This window comes from Salvelinus sp. IW2-2015, linkage group LG33 (genome assembly GCF_002910315.2).
Source record: "Salvelinus sp. IW2-2015 linkage group LG33, ASM291031v2, whole genome shotgun sequence".
In the NCBI taxonomy this organism is placed as follows: Eukaryota; Metazoa; Chordata; class Actinopteri; order Salmoniformes; family Salmonidae; genus Salvelinus; species Salvelinus sp. IW2-2015.
In genome coordinates this window covers 29022574-29045182 of record NC_036872.1, presented here as the reverse complement: position 1 = coordinate 29045182, position 22609 = coordinate 29022574, and the positions used below count along the sequence as shown (strand labels likewise).

The following is a 22609-nucleotide window of genomic DNA, read 5'->3' as shown; positions in this document are numbered from 1 at the left end:
AGAAAGACATTAGCCGCTGTGTTCTCTCACTCCCAGTTGCCATGTCTGAGACTGGAGCGAATGAGAGGATGAGTTTGTCAGGTTGGATGTTGTCGCAGTGATTTGTTATTGCTGCTCTTGTTTCCCATGTGTGGAATCGACCGTCCAAAAAAGAAAGAAAGCTGATTAATGCATGATGTGAAGGTTGGCTCACCTCTCAGGTTTGACACACCATTCATTGCATCATGTAGCACTAGTCAGACATTTATGTGAGGTAAAACAATTATTCAGCCTAATGATAATCTATAAATATAACTTTATTGGTTGTATCCCAAATGGCACCCGGTTCCCTAGTGCACTACTGTTGACCAGGGCCTCTAGGGCCTCATTTGACTATTGTGACAATAGCCCATCCCATATTTCGAGATTATGTATTTTATTTAACCTTTATTTTAGCAAGCAGTCCCATTGAGACCAAGGCCTCTTTTTCAAGGGAGCCCCTACAACATAATAAAAACATACAATACTACAAGAAATTTAAGATGATATGGAGATTATAATTTTTTATTTCACCTTTATTTAACCAGATAGGCCAGTTGAAAACAAGTTCTCATTTACAACTGTGACCTGTCCAAGATAAAGCAAAGCAGTGCGACAAAAACCACAACAGACTTACACATAAACAAACATACAGTCAATAACACAAAATAAAATAAAATAGAAAAATCTATCTACAGTGTGTGCAAACGTAGAAGAGTAGGGAGGTAAGCAATAAATAGGCCCTAGAGGTGAATATTATTACAATTTAGCATTAATACTGGAGTGATACATGTGCAGATGATGATGTGCAAGTATAGATACTGGGGTGCATCTGACAGCTGATGCTTAAAGTTAGAAAGGGAGATATAAGACTCCAGCTTCAGAGATTTTTGCAATTAGTTCCAGTCATTGGCAGCAGAGAATTGGAAGGAAAGGCGGCCAAAGAAAGTGTTGGCTTTGGGGATGACCAGCAACATCCATGCGGGGGTRGATGTTGCTATGGTGACCAATGAGCTGAAATAAGGCGGGGCTTTACCTAGCAAAGACTGATAGATGACCTGGAGCCAGTGGGTTTGGCGACGGATATGTAGTGAGGGCCAGCCAACGAGAGCATACAGGTCGCAGTGGCGCTTTGGTGATAAAACGAATGGCACTGTGATAGACTACATCCAGTTTGCTGAGTAGAGTGTTGGGGACTATGTTGTAAATGACATCTCCGAAGTCAAGGATCGGTAGGAGAGTCAGTTTTACGAGGGTATGTTTGGCAGCATGAGTGAAGGAGGCTTTATTAGGAAATAGAAAGCAGATTCTAGATTTAATTTTGGATTGGAGACGCTTAATATGAGTCTGGAAGGAGAGATTACAGTCTAACCAGACACCTAGGTATTTGTAGTTGTCCACATATTCTAGGTCAGAACCGTCCAGAGTAGTGATGCTAGTCGGGCGGGAGGGTGCTGGCAGCAATCGGTTGAAGAGCATGCACTTAGTTTTACTAGCATTTAAACGCAGTTGGAGGCCACGGAAGGAGTGCTGTATGGCGTTGAAGCTTGTTTGGAGGTTCGTTAGCACAGTGTCCAAAGAAGGGCCAGATGAATACAGAATGGTGTCAACAGAGTATATTGCTATACTTTATTATTGAGAGTATAGCAGACTCATTGGGTGTAGATTTTATGGTGGGATTGGTATTCCACTGAAGCTACTCTGTTTGTGTGACAGGGAAAAGGGTGGTGCTGTGTGTCCTCTGCTACGGACGTGACCATGAAACCTAATGTATTCAACAGCTGAAATACAGCCGTTAAAACGGTCAGACAAAGGCAGCTTGATTTATTCTGTTTATCCTGGTGGCTGGTGCCGTGATGAACCTGGGATATGAGTGCCAGTGTTTGGATGTGCTCTCCCACCTGCTTCTCCCTAGTCACACTGATACTGCTGCCTTCTCTCTGTCTGTCCCCTGTCCTCCACGGTCACAAAGAGAGAGGTAGTGGGTAGGTATGTATGCTTTCATCCAGCCCCCCAGCACACCTGCTGCTCAGCGTACTAAGAAAGCCACAACACTCCCCTGGAGACAGGCCGCTAGATAATAACAGAAAGGCAGGCCCATGCATTCTGCTGATTGACAGTCTGTCTGACATGTCTCTGAATTCTACCTCCTCCGTTTCCCCCTCTTTCTTTTCACTGTGATGATCAATTTACCACCAATATTGCCTGTGTCCCACTTCTCTACACACAAACACAATCATCACTGTTTTGTTGTTTCTGATCTTCCATTAACAAAGGAACCCTGGTCAAAAACTCCTCTAGGATCCCCCCCAAAAATATCTATTAGAGGCTTTTCCAAGACGGCATAGCAGTCAGACATCCTTCGTCCTCGTCTTGTCGTGTCCCGTATATATATATATATATTTACATCTTTTATTCGCATATCTTTTTATATATTTTTTTTCTTCTAAAAACTCAACTTCAAAACACTCTCCTGCAACCCGCCTCACCAAATAAAAAACATTTTAAAAAGTATTATTCCCCTCAAATCTGAAATCCACAACAGAAGCTAGGCAGAAGTTAGCCAGAAGTTAGCTGGCTAACGTTAGTATTCAGCTAACCACGGTTGGCGGTCATCAGCTATCCTTTAGCTCGAAAAGCTATYGCCAGTTTTGTACAACGCGACTCAGACCAGAGCATACCGGACCTATTTTCTCTCCATATCCCCAAATTTATACCGCAAGCTCTGGACATTTACAYCTGGATCTTGCAGCTAGCTAGCTGCTATCCGAGTGACTATTGGCTAACATCGGTCCCGGAGCAAACATAAATTATTCCCGGAGCTAGCCAGCTGAAGAGTTCAATCAGCCACTCCTGGGCTACAATCACCTATCCGGACCCGTTTTACTGCCAATGCGGAGCCCCCACCGGGCCTTCACGACTGGACTACCGACGTTATCTGCCCGAGGGAGTTATCCAACTGGCCCCTCCGTCACGACGTAACCTGAACCATCTGCGGCCCGCTAATTGTTAGCTGTGTTATCGGCTGCTATCTGAATAGGTCTATCGGACAATTTTCTTGGGCCACAATAACTATAACTATTTTGCCAATTGGATTGGTCCTCTCTACCACACGGAACCCCACTAATCTACCAACGGAAATGCACGTGGTGGCTAAAAACAGACCTCCATCCTCTGCCAGCTTGCTACCCATGGACCAGCTAGCTGTCTGAATCGCCGTGACCCCAACCAACCTCACTGGACCCTTATGATCACTCGGCTAAGCATGCCTCTCCTTAATGTCAATATGCCTTGTTCATTGCTGTTCTGGTTAGTGTTTATTGGCTTATTTCACTGTAGAGCCTCTAGCCCTGCTCATTATACCTTCTCCAACCTTTCAGTGCCACCACCCACACATGCGATGACATCACCTGGTTTCAATGATGTTTCTAGAGACAATATCTCTCTCATCATCACTCAATGCCTAGGTTTACCTCCACTGTATTCACATCCTACCATACCTTTGTCTGTACATTATACCTTGAAGCTATTTTATCGCCCCCAGAAACCTGCTCCTTTTACTCTCTGTTTCGGACGTCCTAGACGACCAATTCTCATAGCTTTTAGCCGTACCCTTATCCTACTCCTCCTCTATTCCTCTGGTGATGTAGAGGTGAATCCAGGCCCTGCAGGGTCTAGCTCCACTCCTATTCCCCAGGGGCTCTCTTTTGATGACTTCTGTAACCGTAATAGCCTTGGTTTCATGCATGTTTACATTAGAAGCCTCCTCCCTAAGTTTGTTTTATTCACTGCTTTAGCACACTCTGCCAACCCGGATGGCTGAATTCTGGCTTAGGAAGTCCACCAAAAACTCTGAAATCTCCATCCCTAACTACAACATTTTCAGACAAGATAGAACGGCCAAAGGGGGCGCTGTTGCAATCTACTGCAGAGATAGCCTGCAGAGTTCTGTCCTACTATCCAGGTCTGTACCGAAACAATTTGAACTTCTACTTTTAAAAATCCACCTAACTAAAAACAAGTCTCTCACCATTGACGCCTGCTATAGACCACTCTCTGCCCCCAGCTGTGCTCTGGACACCATATGTGAACTGATTGCCCCCCATCTATYTTCAGAGCTCGTGCTGCTAGGGGACCTAAACTGGGACATGCTTAACACCCCAGCCATCCTACAATCTAAGCTTGATGCCCTCAATCTCACACAAATTATCAATTAACCTACCAGGTACCACCCCAAAGCCGTAAACACGGGCACCCTCATAGATATCATCCTAACCAACTTGCCCTCTAAATACACCTCTGCTGTTTTCAACCAAGATCTCAGCGATCACTGCCTCATTGTCTGCATCCGTAATTGTCAGCGGTCAAACGACCTCCACTCATCACTGTCAAACGCTCCCTGAAACACCTGAACCAGGAACAGATATAGCCCTTGGTTCTCTCCAGACCTGACTGCCCTTAACCAACACAAAAACATCCTGTGGTGTTCTGCATTAGTATCGAAAAGCCCCCGTGATATGCAACTTTTCAGGGAAGTTAGAAACCAATATACACAGGCAGTTAGAGAAGCCAAGGCTAGCTTTTTCAAGCAGAAATTTGCTTCCTGCAACACAAAATCAAAAAAGTTCTGGGACACTGTAAAGTTCATTGAGAATAAGAACACCTCCTCCCAGCTGCCCACTGCACTGAGGATAGGAAACTCTGTCACCACAGATAAATCCACTATAATTGAGAATTTCAATAAGCATTTTTCTACGGCTGGCCATGCTTTCCACCTGGCTACCCCTACCCCGGTCAACAGCACTGCACCCCCCACATCAACTCGCCCAAGCCTTCCCCATTTCTCCTTCTCCCAAATCCAGTCAGTTGATGTTCTGAAAGAGCTGCACAATCTGGACCCCTACAAATCAGCCGGGCTAGACAATCTGGACCCTTTCTTTCTAAAATTATCTGCCGAAATTGTTGCAACCCCTATTACTAGCCTGTTCAACCTCTCATTCGTGTCGTCTGAGATTCCCAAAGATTGGAAAGCAGCTGCGGTCATCCCCCTCTTCAAAGGGGGGAACACTCTTGACCCAAACTGCTACAGACCTATATCTATCCTACCCTGCCTTTCTAAGGTCTTCGAAAGCCAAGTCAACAAACAGATTACCGACCATTTCGAATCCCACCGCACCTTTTCCACTATGCAATCTGGTTTCAGAGCTGGTCATGGGTGCACCTCAGCCACGCTCAAGGTCCTAAACGATATCTTAACCGCCATCGATAAGAAACAAYACTGTGCAGCCGTATTCATTGACCTGGCCAAGGCTTTCGACTCTGTCAATCACCACATCCTCATCGGCAGACTCGATAGCCTTGGTTTCTCAAATGATTGCCTCGCCTGGTTCACCAACTACTTCTCTGATAGAGTTCAGTGTGTCAAATCGGTGGGCCTGTTGTCCGGGCCTCTGGCAGTCTCTATGGGGGTGCCACAGGGTTCAATTCTTGGGCCGACTCTCTTCTCTGTATACATCAATGATATCGCTCTTGCTGTTGGTGAGTCTCTGATCCACCTCTACGCAGACGACACTATTCTGTATACTTCTGGCCCTTCTTTGGACACTGTGTTAACAACCCTCCATACGAGCTTCAATGCCATACAACTCTGCTTCCGTGGCCTCCAACTGCTCTTAAATACAAGTAAAACTAAATGCATGCTCTTCAACCGATCGCTGCCTGCACCTGCACGCCCGTCCAGCATCACTACTCTGGACGGTTCTGACTTAGAATACGTGGACAACTACAAATACCTAGGTGTCTGGTTAGATTGTAAACTTTCCTTCCAGACTCACATCAAAAATCTCCAATCCAAAGTTACATCTAGAATCTGCTTCCTATTTCGCAACAAAGCATCCTTCACTCATGCTGCCAAACATACCCTCGTAAAAATGACCATCCTACCGATCCTCGACTTTGACGATGTCATTTACAAAATAGCCTCCAATACCCGACTCAATAAATTGGATGCAGTCTATCACAGTGCCATCCGTTTTGTCACCAAAGCCCCATATACTACCCACCACTGCGACCTGTACGCTCTCGTTGGCTGGCCCTCGCTTCATACTCGTTGCCAAACCCACTGGCTACAGGTCATCTACAAGACCCTGCTAGGTAAAGTCCCCCCTTATCTCAGCTCGCTGGTCACCATAGCAGCACCCACCTGTACCACGTGCTCCAGCAGGTATATCTCTCTGGTCACCCCCAAAGCCAATTCCCCCTTTGGCCGCCTCTCCTTCCAGTTCTCTGCTGCCAATGATTGGAACGAACTACAAAAATCTCTGAAACTGGAAACACTTATTGCCCTCACTAGCTTTAAGCACCAGCTGTCAGAGCAGCTCACAGATTAATGCACCTGTACATAGCCCATCTATAATTTAGCCCAAACAACTACCTCTTCCCCTACTGTATTTATTTATTTATTTAGCTCTTTTGCACCCCATTATTTCTATTTCTACTTTGCACATTCTTCCACTGCAAATCTACCATTCCAGTGTTTTACTTGCTATTTTGTATTTACTTCGCCACCATGTTCTTTTTTTTGCCTTTACCTCCCTTATCTCACCTCATTTGCTCACATTGTATATACAAATTTTTCGACTGTATTATTGACTGTATGTTTGTTTTAGTCCATGTGTGTTGTTGTATGTGTCGAACTGCTTTGCTTTATCTTGGCCAGGTCTCAATTGTAAATGAGAACTTGTTCTCAACTTGCCTACCTGGTTAAATAAAGGTGAAATAAAAATTAAATTAGAAAATCCTGTCAGATTTTGGAACCTATCCTATAGGATGTTATCCTTAGAGGACCTGTACAGTTTAACACACATGTTCAGGTATCTGTGCCATATTTAGCTGTGAGATTGTCCAATAAAGCTGTATTTATCCAATTGTAGTGTCCATACAATGTGGGGTGAAATAACAATGAATAGAATCATGTTGATACTATGGCTTGATAGGTTATAATAAGTAGACAGGGTTAATTATTTGGCTGCTACACAGTCACTATGGGAGCTCTTTCTAGAGCACCTGGTTAAATTGTACATAAGAGCATTTTGTTTAACTCTGTAAATGGTTAAACTAGGGAAAAATATGTGTACACAATCAACCTACATTGAAATGTTGATTTATGTGGACAGTATGTGTTACTACATTATACCCTGATGAAGACGGCTTGTCTGTCGAAACGTTGGTTATTAGGTTATTAAATTATTGCATCTGAGCTCCTAGAGTGTGCAACTCTCCTTTTCTTTTTCAAGTTAGTAAATTACACAACCTCATGTTTAGACCACATCGAATTTAGGGTAATTACACATCCTTTTACCTCCCCTAGTCAAAATATCCTATAGGATTAGGGATTTTTCCAATAGACTGGTTCCAAAATCTGATAGGATTATTCTATTGGATTCTTGTATTGGAATCCTATAGGATCATATTAGATMAAATATATTCCTATAGGAGTCCAATAGGACTGGCTCCAAAATCTGATAGGATTGAATCAATCCCATATTGTGGTGGTGTGTTGAAGAGGTTGAGAACCTCAGGGAATTATCACAGTTGATTGCCTTCAAAGATATGGAGATTGTGTTCCAGAGAGACACAGGAGAGAGACTGCTCCTCAGTTTACTGGTCTTTAATTTTGATTGCAATTCAACTTAAATGTTCAAGTTTCTGTGCCATATTTAGCTGTGTCAAGAAAAAACGACATATTAGATTATTTAAGATTATTCTTGCAAATATCCTGAATGTGGACAGTATGTGTTACTAGATTAAACAACCTCATGTTTTGACAACATCAAATTGAGGGTAATTACACATCCTTTTTACCTCAGATTAGTGTTATTATTATACATCTTAATTGTAATCACAAGGGTCAATGACACAAAATTGAATATTTAAAACAGATCAATATCACTGGTTTTGTACCACTGATTTTGTCATACGCACCAGCGGTTTTAAGGCTACTACAATAATTTTCAAACTCAAATGGCAAGGAAAATTCGGTGTGCTCTCTGTATAAAAGTCACTGGCCTCACACAAATGCATAGATTTGAGAGTCAAACTATCACTCAAAAAACAGCCAACTGTTGTAAGTGTTGATATCCTATGGCAAGTCGTGATTCGTTGAAGTTAAATGTTTTTTCCTTCCGCGTTTCGGCAGCCTCACAAAACTTCCGACATTCTAGAATTTAGATGGCTGTCTTCAGCAACTTCTCTTTAACCAGTGATATGTGAGCACATCTCAGATTCACTGTGTCTTTGAATAGTGTTCATTTAAACAGTGCATACACACCAAACATTTGCCCCCGCTCTATTGATTTCAACTTGATATCAATATGAGTGATTGACAAATAAGTGCTGCGTTTCTCTTGCCGTTTTAGTGACCTCCAAATCAAAACGCATCACTCCAAATTGTAGCTGGTTGTCTTTAGACGCTTTTCCTCTAAGTGATGAAAATATTTCCAGTTTCCATGTGGTTTGAGAGTTGTGTTAGTTTCAACAGGGCATACAACCTGATTTCCCCCTTATTAATATGAGTGATTAATTTCCACTTGTCAGAACAACAGGGTTTTTGGTGCATATGCAGTTTATAAGGGGATCATTTAAAAAATATATAAGTACTATGGTTACTATTGTGGCACATGTATATGTAGTTAGTGCATTTTATGTTTATGTTTTTAATATATCACAAACTGTATTGATTATTGATTTGGACACTTCAAAACAGTGTTTTGACTTCGGGCTATTTATCAACGGGAAGAGGCGACATCATCATTTTCAACTTATGTTTTATGAATATAAATGGAACTTTCAACTTTAATTTCCATTTATATTCTACTTATTTAGGTAAAAACTGTTGAATGAGTCCAAAAACTCATGATTGATGATCTACCAKAAATCATGAAAAATAGTTTCACATAATAAGGCACATACTGTATATTTAGCAAAAACCAACAATATAAAAATTTCTCATCTGCTATAACTATACAGTGACTTAAACATTATATACAAATGGCTACAACTTAGCTAACTAGTCAGCTGATGGGCAAATTGTGGCTAACAGTAGTTTCTTAGCTAGCATAAAAACGAGTGCATAAAATGCTGCCCAATGACGAAAATATGACAAACTTAATCAGGAAGCATAAGGAAAAGTGTACTCACACAGTGAAGGATATAACAGTTATCTGTTATCTAACATTATTATTCTATGCCCAGCCACAGGCAGTGAGCTGAACTTGGTAGTTCCAATGTGATTCTGTTAGAAAAATTACTAATCCTATAGGATTTTTTTGACTAAGGAAACTTTTATTCCCTTGTTATTCTCTTGTCTTAGAAAATAAATAGTATTCCTTCACTCCCAAGAACAGTGCAAAAAGAAAGGTATTGTATTGACTTGTTATATGACAATATTTCATTTTCCTATAGCCGATATATGACAGGAAAAGTCACTTTCGCTGATGACTCCGAGCACAAGCACCCCCAAGTTATGAAGGATTATATTTGTCTTCTATTATGGTCTCAGCTTGGCATTATTAATGTCAGTCAAGAGCATCAGGCACGATAAAAAGGTATTGCCACACAGACATACAGGGGTGTAGCATGTGTGAAATGCAGTTGTGTCTCTGTGTATATCAAAGGTCAGTCCCATTAATTATCTAGGAAACTTCCCCCTTGTGCATTGACCGTTCCAACCCCTACCATTATTATTTTGTATTTGTATTTATTTGCAACAAAGAAAACAAGTGATAGACAACAGTACAGATGAAAATAAAAAAATTGTGTGCAGGTGTGACTTTGATGAAAACCACACCACAAAAAAAGTATACAATACACACACACTTGATCACACATGCACCAGTACAATAAACAGAGAGAAAGCAGAGAACATACTCACTGTATGGATCCTGGCTACACTTTACTAAACGAGCGGGAAATTACTAACACTCTCTCTCTCTCTGCCGCCCCCCCTTCTCTCTCTCTCTCTCTCTCTCTCTCTCTCTCTCTCTCTCTCTCTCTCTCTCTCTCTCTCTCTCTCTCTCTCTCTCTCTCTCTCTCTCTGCCGCTCCGTGTCTCTCTCTCTCTCTCCCTCTCTCTCTCTCTCTCTCTCTCTCTCTCTCTCTCTCTCTCTCTCTCTCTCTCTCTCTCTCTCTCTCTCTCTCTCTCTCTCGTTAATTGCCCCCTTCTCTTGTCTATCGTGCTCTCGCGGCTCTCTCTCTCTTTGCCGCCCCTCTCTCGTCACTATCACGGTCTTTGCCACCAACTCTCTATCTCTCGTCTGCTCACTTGCTCTCCGCCTTCTCTCTCTTGGTCGCCCCCCCCCCTTTCTTCTATGGGCCCCGTCGCTCTTTCTCTCTTCGCCTGTACCCTCTCTATGCCTCCCTTTCTCTTTCTCTCTCTTTTGCCGCCACCCTTCACGCCTCCTCGGTCACCCTCCTTCTTTATTTGCTCTGCCGGTTTTCGGTTCTCGCTTCGTCTTTGCCGGCCCCTCTCTCTTGATTACAGTGGCTTTGTGAAAGTATTTCACCCCCTTGGCATGTGTTTTTCCCTCCTTTTTGTTGTCTTACATACCTGGAAATTAAATACATTTTTGGGGGTTTTGTATCATTTGATTTACACAAGCATGCTACCGACTTGTGAAACAAACCAAGAAAAAAGACACCAAAAAAGGAACAGAAAACTTGAGGCGAGATGCAACCCCTCTCCCCCAAATAGTCAATACCTTTGTAGGAGCCACACAATTTTTGCAGCAATTACAGCACCGCAAAGTCTTTGGGGTATGTCTCTATAAGCTGGCACATCTATCCATGGGATTTTTCTTTGTTCCGCCATTCTTCAAGGCAAAACTGCTTCCAGATCCTTCAAGTTGGACCAGGTTCCGCTGGTGTACGCAGATCTTGTAAGTCATAACCACAGATTCTGCAATTGGATAGAGGTCTGGACTTTTGACATGAGGCCATTCCAAGAATTTAAATGTTGGTCCCATTAAAGCATTTACATTACGATTTAAGTTATTGTAGCAGACGCTCTCTTAGAATCCAGGAGGCGAGCTTACAGAAATGTGGTGCATTCACCTGTGATGATGTCCGTGGAAGACAACGCACTTTAAAATAGTGCATCGCATACTCTAAGGGGGGGGGGGGGGGGTTAGAAGGATTACTTTATCCTATCCTAGGTATTCCTTAAAGAGGTGGGGTTTCAGGTGTCTTCCGGAGAGGTGGTGATTGATTCCGCTGACCTGGCGTCCGTGGGGGAGTTTGTTCACCATTGGGGTGCCAGAGCAGCGAACAGTTTTGATGGGCTGAGGCGGGAGCCTGTACTTCCTCAGAGGTAGGGAGGCGAGCAGGCCAGAGGTGGATGAACAGCAGTGCCCTTGTTTGGGTGTAGGGCCTGATCAGAGCCTGAAGGTACGGAGGTGCCGTTCCCCTCCACAGCTCCGTAGGAAGCACCATGGTCTTGTTACGGATGCGAGCTTCAACTGGAAGCCAGTGGAGGAGGGAGGAGCGGGGTGACGTGAGAGAACTTGGGCAAAGGTTGAAACACAGACGGGCTGCGGCGTTCTGGATGAGTTGTAGGGGTTTAATCGCACAAGGCAGGGAGCCCAGCCAACAGCGAGTTGCAGTAATCCAGACGGGAGATGACAAGTGCCTGGATTAGGACCTGCGCCGCTTCCTGTGTGAGGCAGGGTCGTACTCCTGCGAATGTTGTAGGAGTAGTAACTACAGGAACGGGTCAGACCGCCTTGATGTTGGTTTGAGAACCGCCAAGGTTCTTAGCGCTCTGGGAGGAGGACACAATGGAGTTGTCAACCGTGATGGCGAGATCATGGAACGGGCAGTCCTTCCCCGGGAGGAAGAGCAGCTCCGTCTTGCCGAGGTTCAGCTTGAGGTGGTGATCCGTCATCCACACTGATATGTCTGCCAGACATGCAGAGATGCGATTCGCCACCTGGTTATCAGAAGGGGGAAAGGAGAAGATTAATTGTGTGTCGTCTGCATAGCAATGATGGGAGAGACCATGTGAGGATGTGAGGATATGACAGGATATGACAGAGCCAAGTGACTTGGTGTATAGCGAGAATAGGAGAGGGCCTAGAACAGAGCCCTGGGGGACACCAGTGGTGAGAGCACGTGGTGCGGAGACAGATTCTCGCCACGCCACCTGGTAGGAGCGACGAGTGGTAAACCACTCAAGTGTTGCTTTAGCAGTATGCTTAGGGTCATTGTCCTGCTGGAAGGTGAACCTCCGTCCCAGTCTCAAATCTCTGGAGACTGAAACAGGTTTCCCTCAAGAATTTCCCCCTATTTAGTGACATCCATCATTAATTCTGAACAGTTTCCCAGTTTCCCAGTCCCTGCCGATGAAAAACATCCCCACAGCATGATGCTGCCACCACCATGCTTCACTGTGGGGATGGTATTCTCGGGGTGATGGGAGGTGTTGGGTTTGTGCCAGACATAGCGTTTTCCTTGAAGGCCAAAAAACTCAMATTTTTGTCTCATCTGACCAGAGTACCTTCTTCCATATGTTTGGGGAGTCTCCCACATGCTTTTTAGCGAACACCAAACGGGTTTGCTTATTTATTTCTTTAAGCAATGTMTTTTTTCTGTCCACTCTTCCAAGCCCAGCTCTGTGGAGTGTACGGCTTAAAGTGGTYTTATGGACAGATACTCCAATCTCCGCTGTGGAGCTTTGCAGCTCCTTCAGGGTTGTCTTTGGTCTCTTTGTTGCCTCTCTGATTAATGCCCTCCTTGCCTGGTCTGTGAGTTTTGGTGGGTGGCACTCTCTTGGCAGGTTTGTTGTGGTGTCATATTCTTTAAAAAATTATAATAATGGATTTAATGGTGCTCCATGGGATGTTAAATTTTTTTAATTTTTTTTTTACAACCCAATCCTGATCTGTTCTCCACAACTTTGTCACTGACCTGTTTGGAGAGCTCATTGGTCTTCATGGTGCCTCTTGCTTGGTGGTGCCCTTTGCATAGTGGTGTTGCAGACTCTGGGGCCTTTCAGAACAGGTGTATATATACTGAGATCATGTGACAGATCAAGTCCACCTGTGTGCAATCTAATTATGTGACTTCTGAAGGTAATTGGTTGTACCAGATCTTATTTAGGGGGTGGGGGGGTGAATACAAATGCAACCATCACTTTTCAGATTTTTTATTTTTTGAAACAAGTAATTTTTTTCATTGCACTTCACCAATTTGGACTATTTTGTGTATGTCCATTACATGAAATCCAAATAAAAATTTATTTAAATTACAGGTTGCAATGCAACAAAATAGGAAAAACGCCAAGGGGGTGAATACTTTTGCAAGGCACTATATCTCTCTCTGCTGCCCCCCTCTCCCTCTCTATGCCCCCCTCTGTCTCTTTCTTCACCTCTCTTTCTCAATGACCCCCCTTCTCTCTATCCCCTCTCTCTCTCCCCTCCACTCTCTCTCTCCTCTCTCTCTCTCTCTCTAGCATGTCAGTCAGTAGAGGATTGCCCAGGAAAGAACTCCCCATGAGACACAATGCTGTGTGCCACAATTCCCCCAACGCTTAGACAAATCCCCCAACACCTGCTCCTCAAATCCTTCATGCACACACAATCATATTCACAAACATATTCACAAGAGGGATAACAGCAGCTATGTGTCTTCAAAGCAAAAAGGCAAATTAATCTAGTTTAACATTACATCTGATTACAATGCAACAGCAACATATTTCCGTCTGTTCAAAGGTTTATTGGCTGGGGGAATGGATATGCTGGTTGCAGGCATCATTGCAGGAATATTTTCAGTAAAATGTGAGCAGTAGGATATTAGTTTGGACCGGAGCAGACAACAGACCCTGTCTCAATGGTAGCATAAACAACCATATGGAAAATCCTGGAGAGAACACTTTACCAACATAAATCTGGCCACTGTATCGAGCTGCAGCTTAGTGGCTGCGGTAACGCCTGGAGGGGTGGCAGAGGCAATTGATTCTGAAAGTGGCTGTCTGAGGCTGATGCTGATGGCTGCTTCCAGCACTGTGAAGTAGAGTAGTGACATTGGGTTTGTTTTTTATGAAGGTGTTGGATTGCTAAAATATTGACCAACTACAATGCATTGTGTGCTGGAGCAGAAAAAGCTTGAGCACCAGTGGGAAGAGGATGAGGAGGAGGGATGTTTTATTTCCGAGCCCATCTTTCTCCAGTGATCATCCCCTGTGTGATGGCTTCATGATTTATAATAATGCTCAGTGGAGGCTCTGCTGAGGCCCTTCCGCTCTGGCACCGCCCGGCCTTGGTGAGAAACCGCTTAGAAACCTCTTTACGGCTCTGTACAAGGTAGATATCAACAAACAGGCGAGGGCAGCCTGAAAGCAAACCATCAAACAGGAGAGATTGCAGCGCAAAGGAGGAAACAGGCAAAGCCACAGAGACAGTYGACAGTCCAATCAGCGGGCGTTTCTCTTATATGATAGAGCCTAATTTCCTCGTTCGTTGACTTCCTAATTAATTCCTAATGCACATTGGGAGGGAGATAGCTAGGGGCTCAGTATTGGCTACAGAATAGACACATTGTCAATCCTAAATTACATGTGTCTGTACCAGCTCACCTGCTAATCCAAGCTGACATTCTTTCTCTCCAAGCTTCATCTTTCCATCACTCTATTGTTTGGTTTAAGTCGTCAGAAATATTTCAGATTGAAAAGATCACTCAATGATGAGCACACTAGATCGACACATGAGAGAGAACTCAGGCCTCTGAGGCTAGCCTTTCAACTATGTATCTTCAAAGTGCTTTTGGTCTGACATTCAGTCCCACCAGCTTCCACGACAGACACACGGCTTCTTTATGACGTCCGGCACGTCCCCTGTGATGTCCCACAGAAAGACATTACCACAAATACACCAGAGGTGAAATATAGCCAAGAACATATTAAGAATGTGTGTGAATGTGTACAATGCAGACAATGGATGGGTTTATGAATATACCACTTAAAATTATGTATAAGGAATATTTATTTTACAGCATTTAGTATGATGATAACTTGCTGGTGTACTKTACAAATCTGGAGGACTGCTGTTATGTAGATTGAAATTGTCTTGGACAGGCAACTCGTTCTTACATAGCAACACAACCAGGAGTATCATAAGCTGCAACATAGAAAGAAGAAGGGAGGCATTTTATCACAAAGGGAGAATTAACTTAAAAGGGACTGAAAATGTCCATGTGGAATATAGGCATGGAGATAAAYAATTCATGGGTAATTCCTCCACCAGAGTAATGTGCTGACCGAATTTGTCGCAGACTGTATGAATACATAAGTTGTGTGTTCGCAAATCACGTGGTTAAGGTCTCTGCATTCAGATGGTGTGGTTTCTATTTGCCGTTGCACCAAGTGAAACTATGTAACTTACACTCGCTTCACGGTAAATTAATTATAAGGCAGTTTGCCTTGAGAGGGAAAATAGAGGAGGCTTGATACTGCTGCTGGAAAATGTATCTTTCCTGTCTCTGACTGACTTGAAGGCTACGGTAGTAGAGAGGGGGGAAGGAGAGGGGGAAGAGGTAGAAGGAGAGGGTGGGGTGGGCAGAGAGGGGAAGAGGTCGAAGGAGAGGGTGATGGGAGTGGAAAGGGTGAAGGAGAGGGTGGGGTGGGCAGAGACGTGGAAGAGGGCAAAGGAGAGTGTAAGGGGAGGGGAGAGGGAGGGGAGTGAAGAAGGTGAAGGAGTGGGGGGAGAGGGAAAGGGAAAGGGGAGCTGGAGGCTGTGCAGACATTCTCAAAGCTGTTCTAAAAGTCTGTCCTGCTGTCAGTCTTGGGCGAAGGCATCTTTAAGAGCTGTCATTTAGATGGAAAGGAAGGCAGTCAGCAACAACAGCAGTGTGCTTGTTAGAGGGCGGCAGGCAACCCTATAGTAGATGTTGCCACTAACAATGTAGGACTCTTTTCAGACTCATCACAGAGTGGCCTTGCTTGGCTGAGCTTTTCTCAACGACTTACAGAAATGCTCTGCTCGAGAGGAAATTATCAAATAAACAAAATTATTTAAGGATGGTACTTGGATTCGATTTTCAGCTGCAGGGACAGCAGAGTTTGAAAATGAGACTTGGTTACAATGTGTTCTCTTGGTTAACTTGGCTTGCTACTGTTAACATCTGTCTCTGCTGCCCTTTTGGTTGCAATGCCTCATTCAGTTGTCTCATTGTTGTGGTCTGTAATCATCTAGTTAATTAGACCAATTCAACTATGCTCTTTAGACCGCTGGAAAAATATAATGTGTTGTACCAGCCAGTGTTAAACCACCTGAGATCAGAATACATTAGTACTGAGTCCAAAGTAGGGACAACTATAATGTCCGAACATCAGGTGAAAAATCAAGAAATACCTGCATGGTTTCAGATGCACACATTGTTTATTGAGTGCAACATTGTCTTTTGTACCACAAACGAACACATGACAATCTCTGGATTTGGGTACACTGCGTTTGAACTGAACAGTGGGTGAAACAGTCAATTCAAATGTATCATTTAGCCGACAAAATGATGGCTGCATGTTTTCCTGAATGTGTTGTAATTAGTCAGGTTTTATAGTGATGCAAAGTAGCTGAAGAGGCTCCATTCATATGAGTGAAAAAGGCTCTGTCTATCTAGAGAGTCCCTCTAATGAAAACAAAATGCTAAATACGTCTTTGAGTGGAATAAATTCAGCTCTGCTGGTGTGCTGAGAATCTGTTCATTTTCCTCCATTTGATGGAACTGTTTGCTTTCTCCAAAGGGAGGCCTCGTCTCAAGGTTGTTTTATTTCTCAACTTTACTCAGTGAATGTTGCGTTAATCTTACTCTTACTCTATAACCCCCCACCTCCCCTCTGCTTTCAGTATTCTGTGTTTGTGCGTGTGTGTACATGCACTTGTGTGTTTGCATGCGCTTTCCGTGAGTGCTTCTGTGTGTGTGTGTGGTCTGTGTAGACTAAGGTCTATGCAAGTCTGATACATTAGCCTTTATGGCGGACTGATTCAGAACTAATGTGGGCCCTGCTCTGCTGCTGTTGCTGCTCTGGCCACATCCTCTAGGGACTACCTCAACAGGATGGGGATTAACTTGTGGGGACAAACTCAGCAGGGTGGGGACTAACTCATGGGGACTACCTCATATGGGAGTAACTCAGCAGGATGTTAATTTTACAATCTAAACAGTGATTACTCTCTCTGCTAAGTTTACCTGGAGTCAACATAGAAACCCCAGACTAAATGCAAGTCAGGGAATCGATTACTTGAACAAATAATGCTTGTAGATTAACTACTGTTAATGTGGCGGGACTTACAGTGCATGAACCAATGAGAGTTAAGAATTCTGTTGTAATACTGTTTTGGTAGTCTATTGGCTCAAAATAAGCTGCGATATACAGTCCCAGTCAAAAAAAATTGGACACACCTACTCATTCCAGTGTTTTTCTTTATTTTACTATATTCTACATTGTAGAATAATAGTAAAGACATCAAAATTATGAAATAACACATGTGGAATCATGTAGTAACCAAAAAAGAATCAAATTATATTTTAGATTTGAGATTCTTCAAAGTAGCCACCCTTTGCATTTGTGACAGCTTTGCACACTCTTGGCATCCTTGAATGGCAGGTAGCCTGGCGGGTAGGCGATTTGGCCCAGTAACCTTTCTGGATTGAATGCCCGAGCAGACAAGGTACAAATCTGTCGATCTGCCCCTGAGGCAGTTAACCCCCAACAACAACTATTCCCCAGGCACCGATGATGTGGATGTTAATTAAGGCAGGCCCCCGCACCTCTCAGAGGGGTTGGATTAAATGCGAAAGACATATTTCAGTTGAAAGCATTCAGTTGTACAACTGACTAGGTATCCTCCTTTCCAACCTCCCTCTTTTTCTCTGCTATAGACTATCTATAGCACGGCAGACTATCATATTAGATGTGGAATGGTTGTCATGCTTTGAAAAATGTCATACCATATTAAGTGAGAGGGCCTTTAAGTATGATTTATCTTAGACGGGGAAAGAACAGGGAGAGGCATCTCTGACAGTGATTGTGTGTTGATAAACCATTCGATAAGGCCTTTAGTCGATGTTGCGATGTCCTGGATATGCTATAAAACCTGGCATTCCTCTTAAATCACAACACAAGTGGGATTAGATGTTGGCCACTCTTAAGTGTCATCAGTGAGCTCCGAGGGCTTTGTTGAGGACATGACAAACGAGCGCATAAATTCAAGTGGTGCGTGACGTACGGGAGACAGAGATGAGAAAGTGTCCTGAGGAGGGTTTTGTATCCAGTCTAGATGAGACGAGGCTGTTTAGACCTCATACTTTAACTACCCTCTGCTGCTGGTTGTGATGGTCTCCTTATTGTGGACACTTTAATGTTGTCTTATCAGGATAATTTCATCTTTACCTGGTTTATTTTATTGGTTGAGATATATTTTACTTTTGCGGTCTCATGACAATAACATCTCTCCCATTCTCTCCCTTTCCCTCCCTCTCTCTCTCTTGTTCTCTCCCTCTCTGTGTCTTTCTTTCTCCTGCAGCCTGAAGAATCAGATATGTGTCCAGTGAATCTTGAAGAWCAAAATAAACCATTGGATTGATGTCAGACAAGCTGTGGTCAGCTTGCCCCGCTTTTTCTGCCTCTGCTCTGCTTTCTCTCTCTACCACACACACACACACACAACACACACACACAAACACACACAAACACACACACACACACACACAGTTCACACACACACACACACACACACACACCACACACACACAGCACACACACCAACACACACACACACATCAACTAATACACACCATACAACACACAATACATACATATACATACATACATACATACACACATACATACACTCTGTCTCTCTCTCTCTCTCTCTCTCTTTGTCTCTCTCCCTGTCTCTCTCCGTGGCCCTGCTGGCATACAGTAGGAGAACAAGGGATTTTGTAATGCTCCATCTCCACAGCATCTCTCTCACCTGTCAACGTAAAGCTTCTGCAGAACTCTTCTCATTTTGGCCGTGTGATCATCAACATTCCACACTAACAGATTTTCAGTATGTTTAAAGACAATGGTCCAACAGCATAAAAGTTGATCGTATAAAGGAACGGTCCCCTCAATGCATGATGAAACGAACAACCTGCAACTTCATGCTAACTATGCTTTTTGCTTTAGCTGTGTTAGAGAGAGGAATACTCTGTGGCATTTTGACTTGAGGAATACATCGTTTTTTGTAGTTTCTTTACCCTGAAACAGAAAATGTATAAGAGAACTTATATGTAGGTAATATATTGTTTTTAGATTTTATTTATGAATAATTTATTTAAACAATTGTATTTGGATTGCCATCAGAATTAGTTTTTTCTTTCAGAATAATGTATAACATTATAATAATGGTTTAATGATTGGGTCTACAGTATGCTACAGTATGTATTACCATAAAATCTTACAATAACATAATATCCCTGGTGGACAAAAGGTTTTGTTGGCAATAATAATGAGAGTTTGAGAAATGCCTTTGAACATAATATATATTTTTTTATTTTTGGAATTGATCTTTCTGCGTCCCTAGCAGTCTTGGAAGGAGAACCTAGATAGGGATCTATGTTGTCAGGGTTCCAGATCTCAACATGTGTTCTCTGTTCCTCCATGTGGTTTTGAGGTTCATATGTGGTCTTCGTCTCAGGGAGGTCCCATTGATTACTATTGTTCAGATTCATGATTCAGATTCATGAACTGTTTTAAAATATTACTACGTCCGTGTTCACTGAATTCATTCCAAAAAAGCCTTTTAGAATATGTAAGTAATACAGCCAATTACAGTAAATTTGAATCAAACCATGTTATTCTGTAATGGTGTAAAACATTGCTGTTATGATGATGATGTCTTATTCAGAGATGGAGAGTATTTAAAAAGCAATCCAACTTTAATATACAACCTTATTACAACATTCTGTAGCAACTCTTTCATTCTAATATGTTATATGAACATCAAAGCTACGTTATGACAGTGGTTCCTGTTGCCATAGCAGGTATTTTAGTAGAAATGTCTATTTGTTCTTACTGTTGTGGATTAAACAGTTTATTGGTAATTGGGAAAGCAGATGTATCTTTATACAGATATAAGTTATTTATTTTCCTGTCAGTACAGTGCAGTCAGTGTCTGTCGACAGCAAAGATGTGTTTGATCAATAGCCTTGATAAATGTGTTAAAATGTATTTTTGTGCTAATTTATAAATAACTGATCTGTTTGTTTTGAAAGTACCAACGTCTGGAATTGTTACACCAGTTGAAACCAAGCCTTTTTAGATGTTTTGATAAGACTTCAACCGTTTTTATTTACTGCTTACTCAACAACAACAAAACACCAAAGCATGTTCATGGGCGTTAGAGAGATGGAGAGAGAAACTCACAAACATACAACAAATATTTCTGAATTCCACACCAACTGAAGCTGGCTCAACTGAGAGCCATCCGCCTTGTGAGATGCCACAGGCAAAAAAAATACAAAAGAATGTACAAAGTGTTTTTACTATTACAAGCAACTTATGATGTACTCTGTGCACGAATGATTTACTAATTAATGCAACTCTGCAATCCACTGAATTGCTTTGCTCAACCCAGGTCATAACGTTACATTCTGCCCAACTTTTGCATTGGATCTAGTGTCTCTCCCTCGATCTCCAGAGGAATGCCACATCTCATACACCCTACTCACTTTGTGCGCTCTCTGGGTTATGTACTATACTGTGTCTGAAAAAGAATAAAAAGACACTTGCAACTATACTATACCACCTGTCCAGTCGTGTTGCTTTGTTCCGCCTATGTTTTCCTCCGAGCTGGCATTCTTATCCGCAAAGTTAACATGCCCCATTTCTCAAAGGAAAATCGATTTTCACAGTTGACTGAAGATAGAGAATTCCTGAATAGTGTTGTCATCCTCTGCTGTACCATTCCATATCAATATCAGGAGACATGGCAGTGAGCAATAAGAGTTACTACCCATCACATGCTTTTTACTGAGTAAGATACAGTGCTTCTATATGGAGGTGGTTGCATTCCCATCGCCTGTCAGGGTCTAGACACCTCTGGTGAATACAACCTCTGTTCTTATCTAACCCTAGAGCTGAGCTGACTCTTTTGTCTGAAGGAGTACCACCGGTATTCCTCTATCTGCTATTCCCCTGGAATCAAAGTCAACCAGCTACACTATATAAACAAAAGTATGTGGACACCCCTTCAAATTAGTGGATTTGGCTATTTCAGCCACAACCGTTGCTGACAGGTGTACACAGACATGCAATCTCCATAGACAAACATTGACAGTAGAATGGCCTTACTGAAGAGCTCAGTGACTTTCAATGTGGCACTGTAATAGGATGCCTCCTTTAATTTTACAAGTCAGTTTGTAAAATTTCTGCCCTGCTAGAGCTGCCCCGGTCAACTGTAAGTGCTGTGAAGTGGATGTGTCTAGGAGCAACAACGGCTCAGCCGCGAAGTGGTAGGTCACACAAGCACACAGAACGGAACCGCCGAGTGCTGAAGCACGTAGCGCATAAAAATGGTCTGTCCTCGGTTGCAACACTCACTATCGAGTTCCAAACTGTCTCAGGAAGCAATGTCAGCACAATAACTGTTCGTCGGGAGCTTCATGAAATGAGTTTTGATGGCCGAGCAGCTGCCCACAAGCCTAAGATCACCATGCGCAATGCCAAGCATCAGCTGGAGTTATGTAAAGCTCGCCGCCATTGGACTCCGGAGCAGTGGAAACGCGTTCTCTGGAGTGTTGAATCACGCTTCACCATCTGGTAGTTTAACAGACAAATCTGGGTTTGGCGAATACCAGGAGAAAGCTACCTGACCCACTGCGTAGTGCCAACTGTAAAGTTTGGTGGAGGAGGAATAATGGTCTGTTCGACAATGTTCAAACATCTAGTGGAAAGCCTTCCCAGACGAATGGAGGCTGTTACAACAGCAAATGGGGGACCAACTCCCCCATAAATCATGCCTATGATTTAGGAATGAGATGTCCGACGAGCAGGTGTCCACATACTTTTGGTATTGTAGTGTATTTTTTTGATAATTAACTTTTCTAATGAAATGTGCACTACTTTTGACTAGGGCTCATAGACCCATAGGACTCATAGACCCATAGGGCTCATAGATCTATGGGGCTCTGGTCAAACGTAGTGCACCGTAAAGGGAATAGGGTGATATTTGGGAATGACATTTCTGTGTCCTTACCCATCCACATAGATTATACTCATTAAGCCACACAGACAACGGCAGCTCATCAGTAAAGCCCAAAGTCATTAATTCAGTCTTTTAAAATGTAAATAATAGGATGTAATTGGGAAAGGTCCCAATGGTTTAGCATGAGGAGGCGTGCTGGAGAAAAGAAGAGCATGGATAGGTGCGTTAAAGAGATTCACCGGTACTTTTGTATACTTTTTAGTCAGTTTTTCTGAAGGACACACTCACGAGCAAAAAGTGGCCCCCGCAAATTGTGTACTACATCACATATGTACAGATATGTGCACCGCGTCA

General features: G+C 43.0%; 1 protein-coding gene across 1 annotated transcript in view; it reads left to right on the top strand.

Annotated features, from left to right (window-relative positions):
* zmat4a (zinc finger, matrin-type 4a) overlaps window positions 1-18725 on the top strand; it is a 225006-nt gene extending 206281 nt beyond the window's left edge. Inside the window, exon 7 of the mRNA XM_023978307.2 lies at window positions 18590-18725. Coding sequence (XP_023834075.1) covers window positions 18590-18617 — 28 coding nt within the window. The 3' untranslated portion in view covers window positions 18618-18725. The remainder of the gene's footprint in view (window positions 1-18589) is intronic.
* Window positions 18726-22609: the final 3884 nt, after the last annotated feature.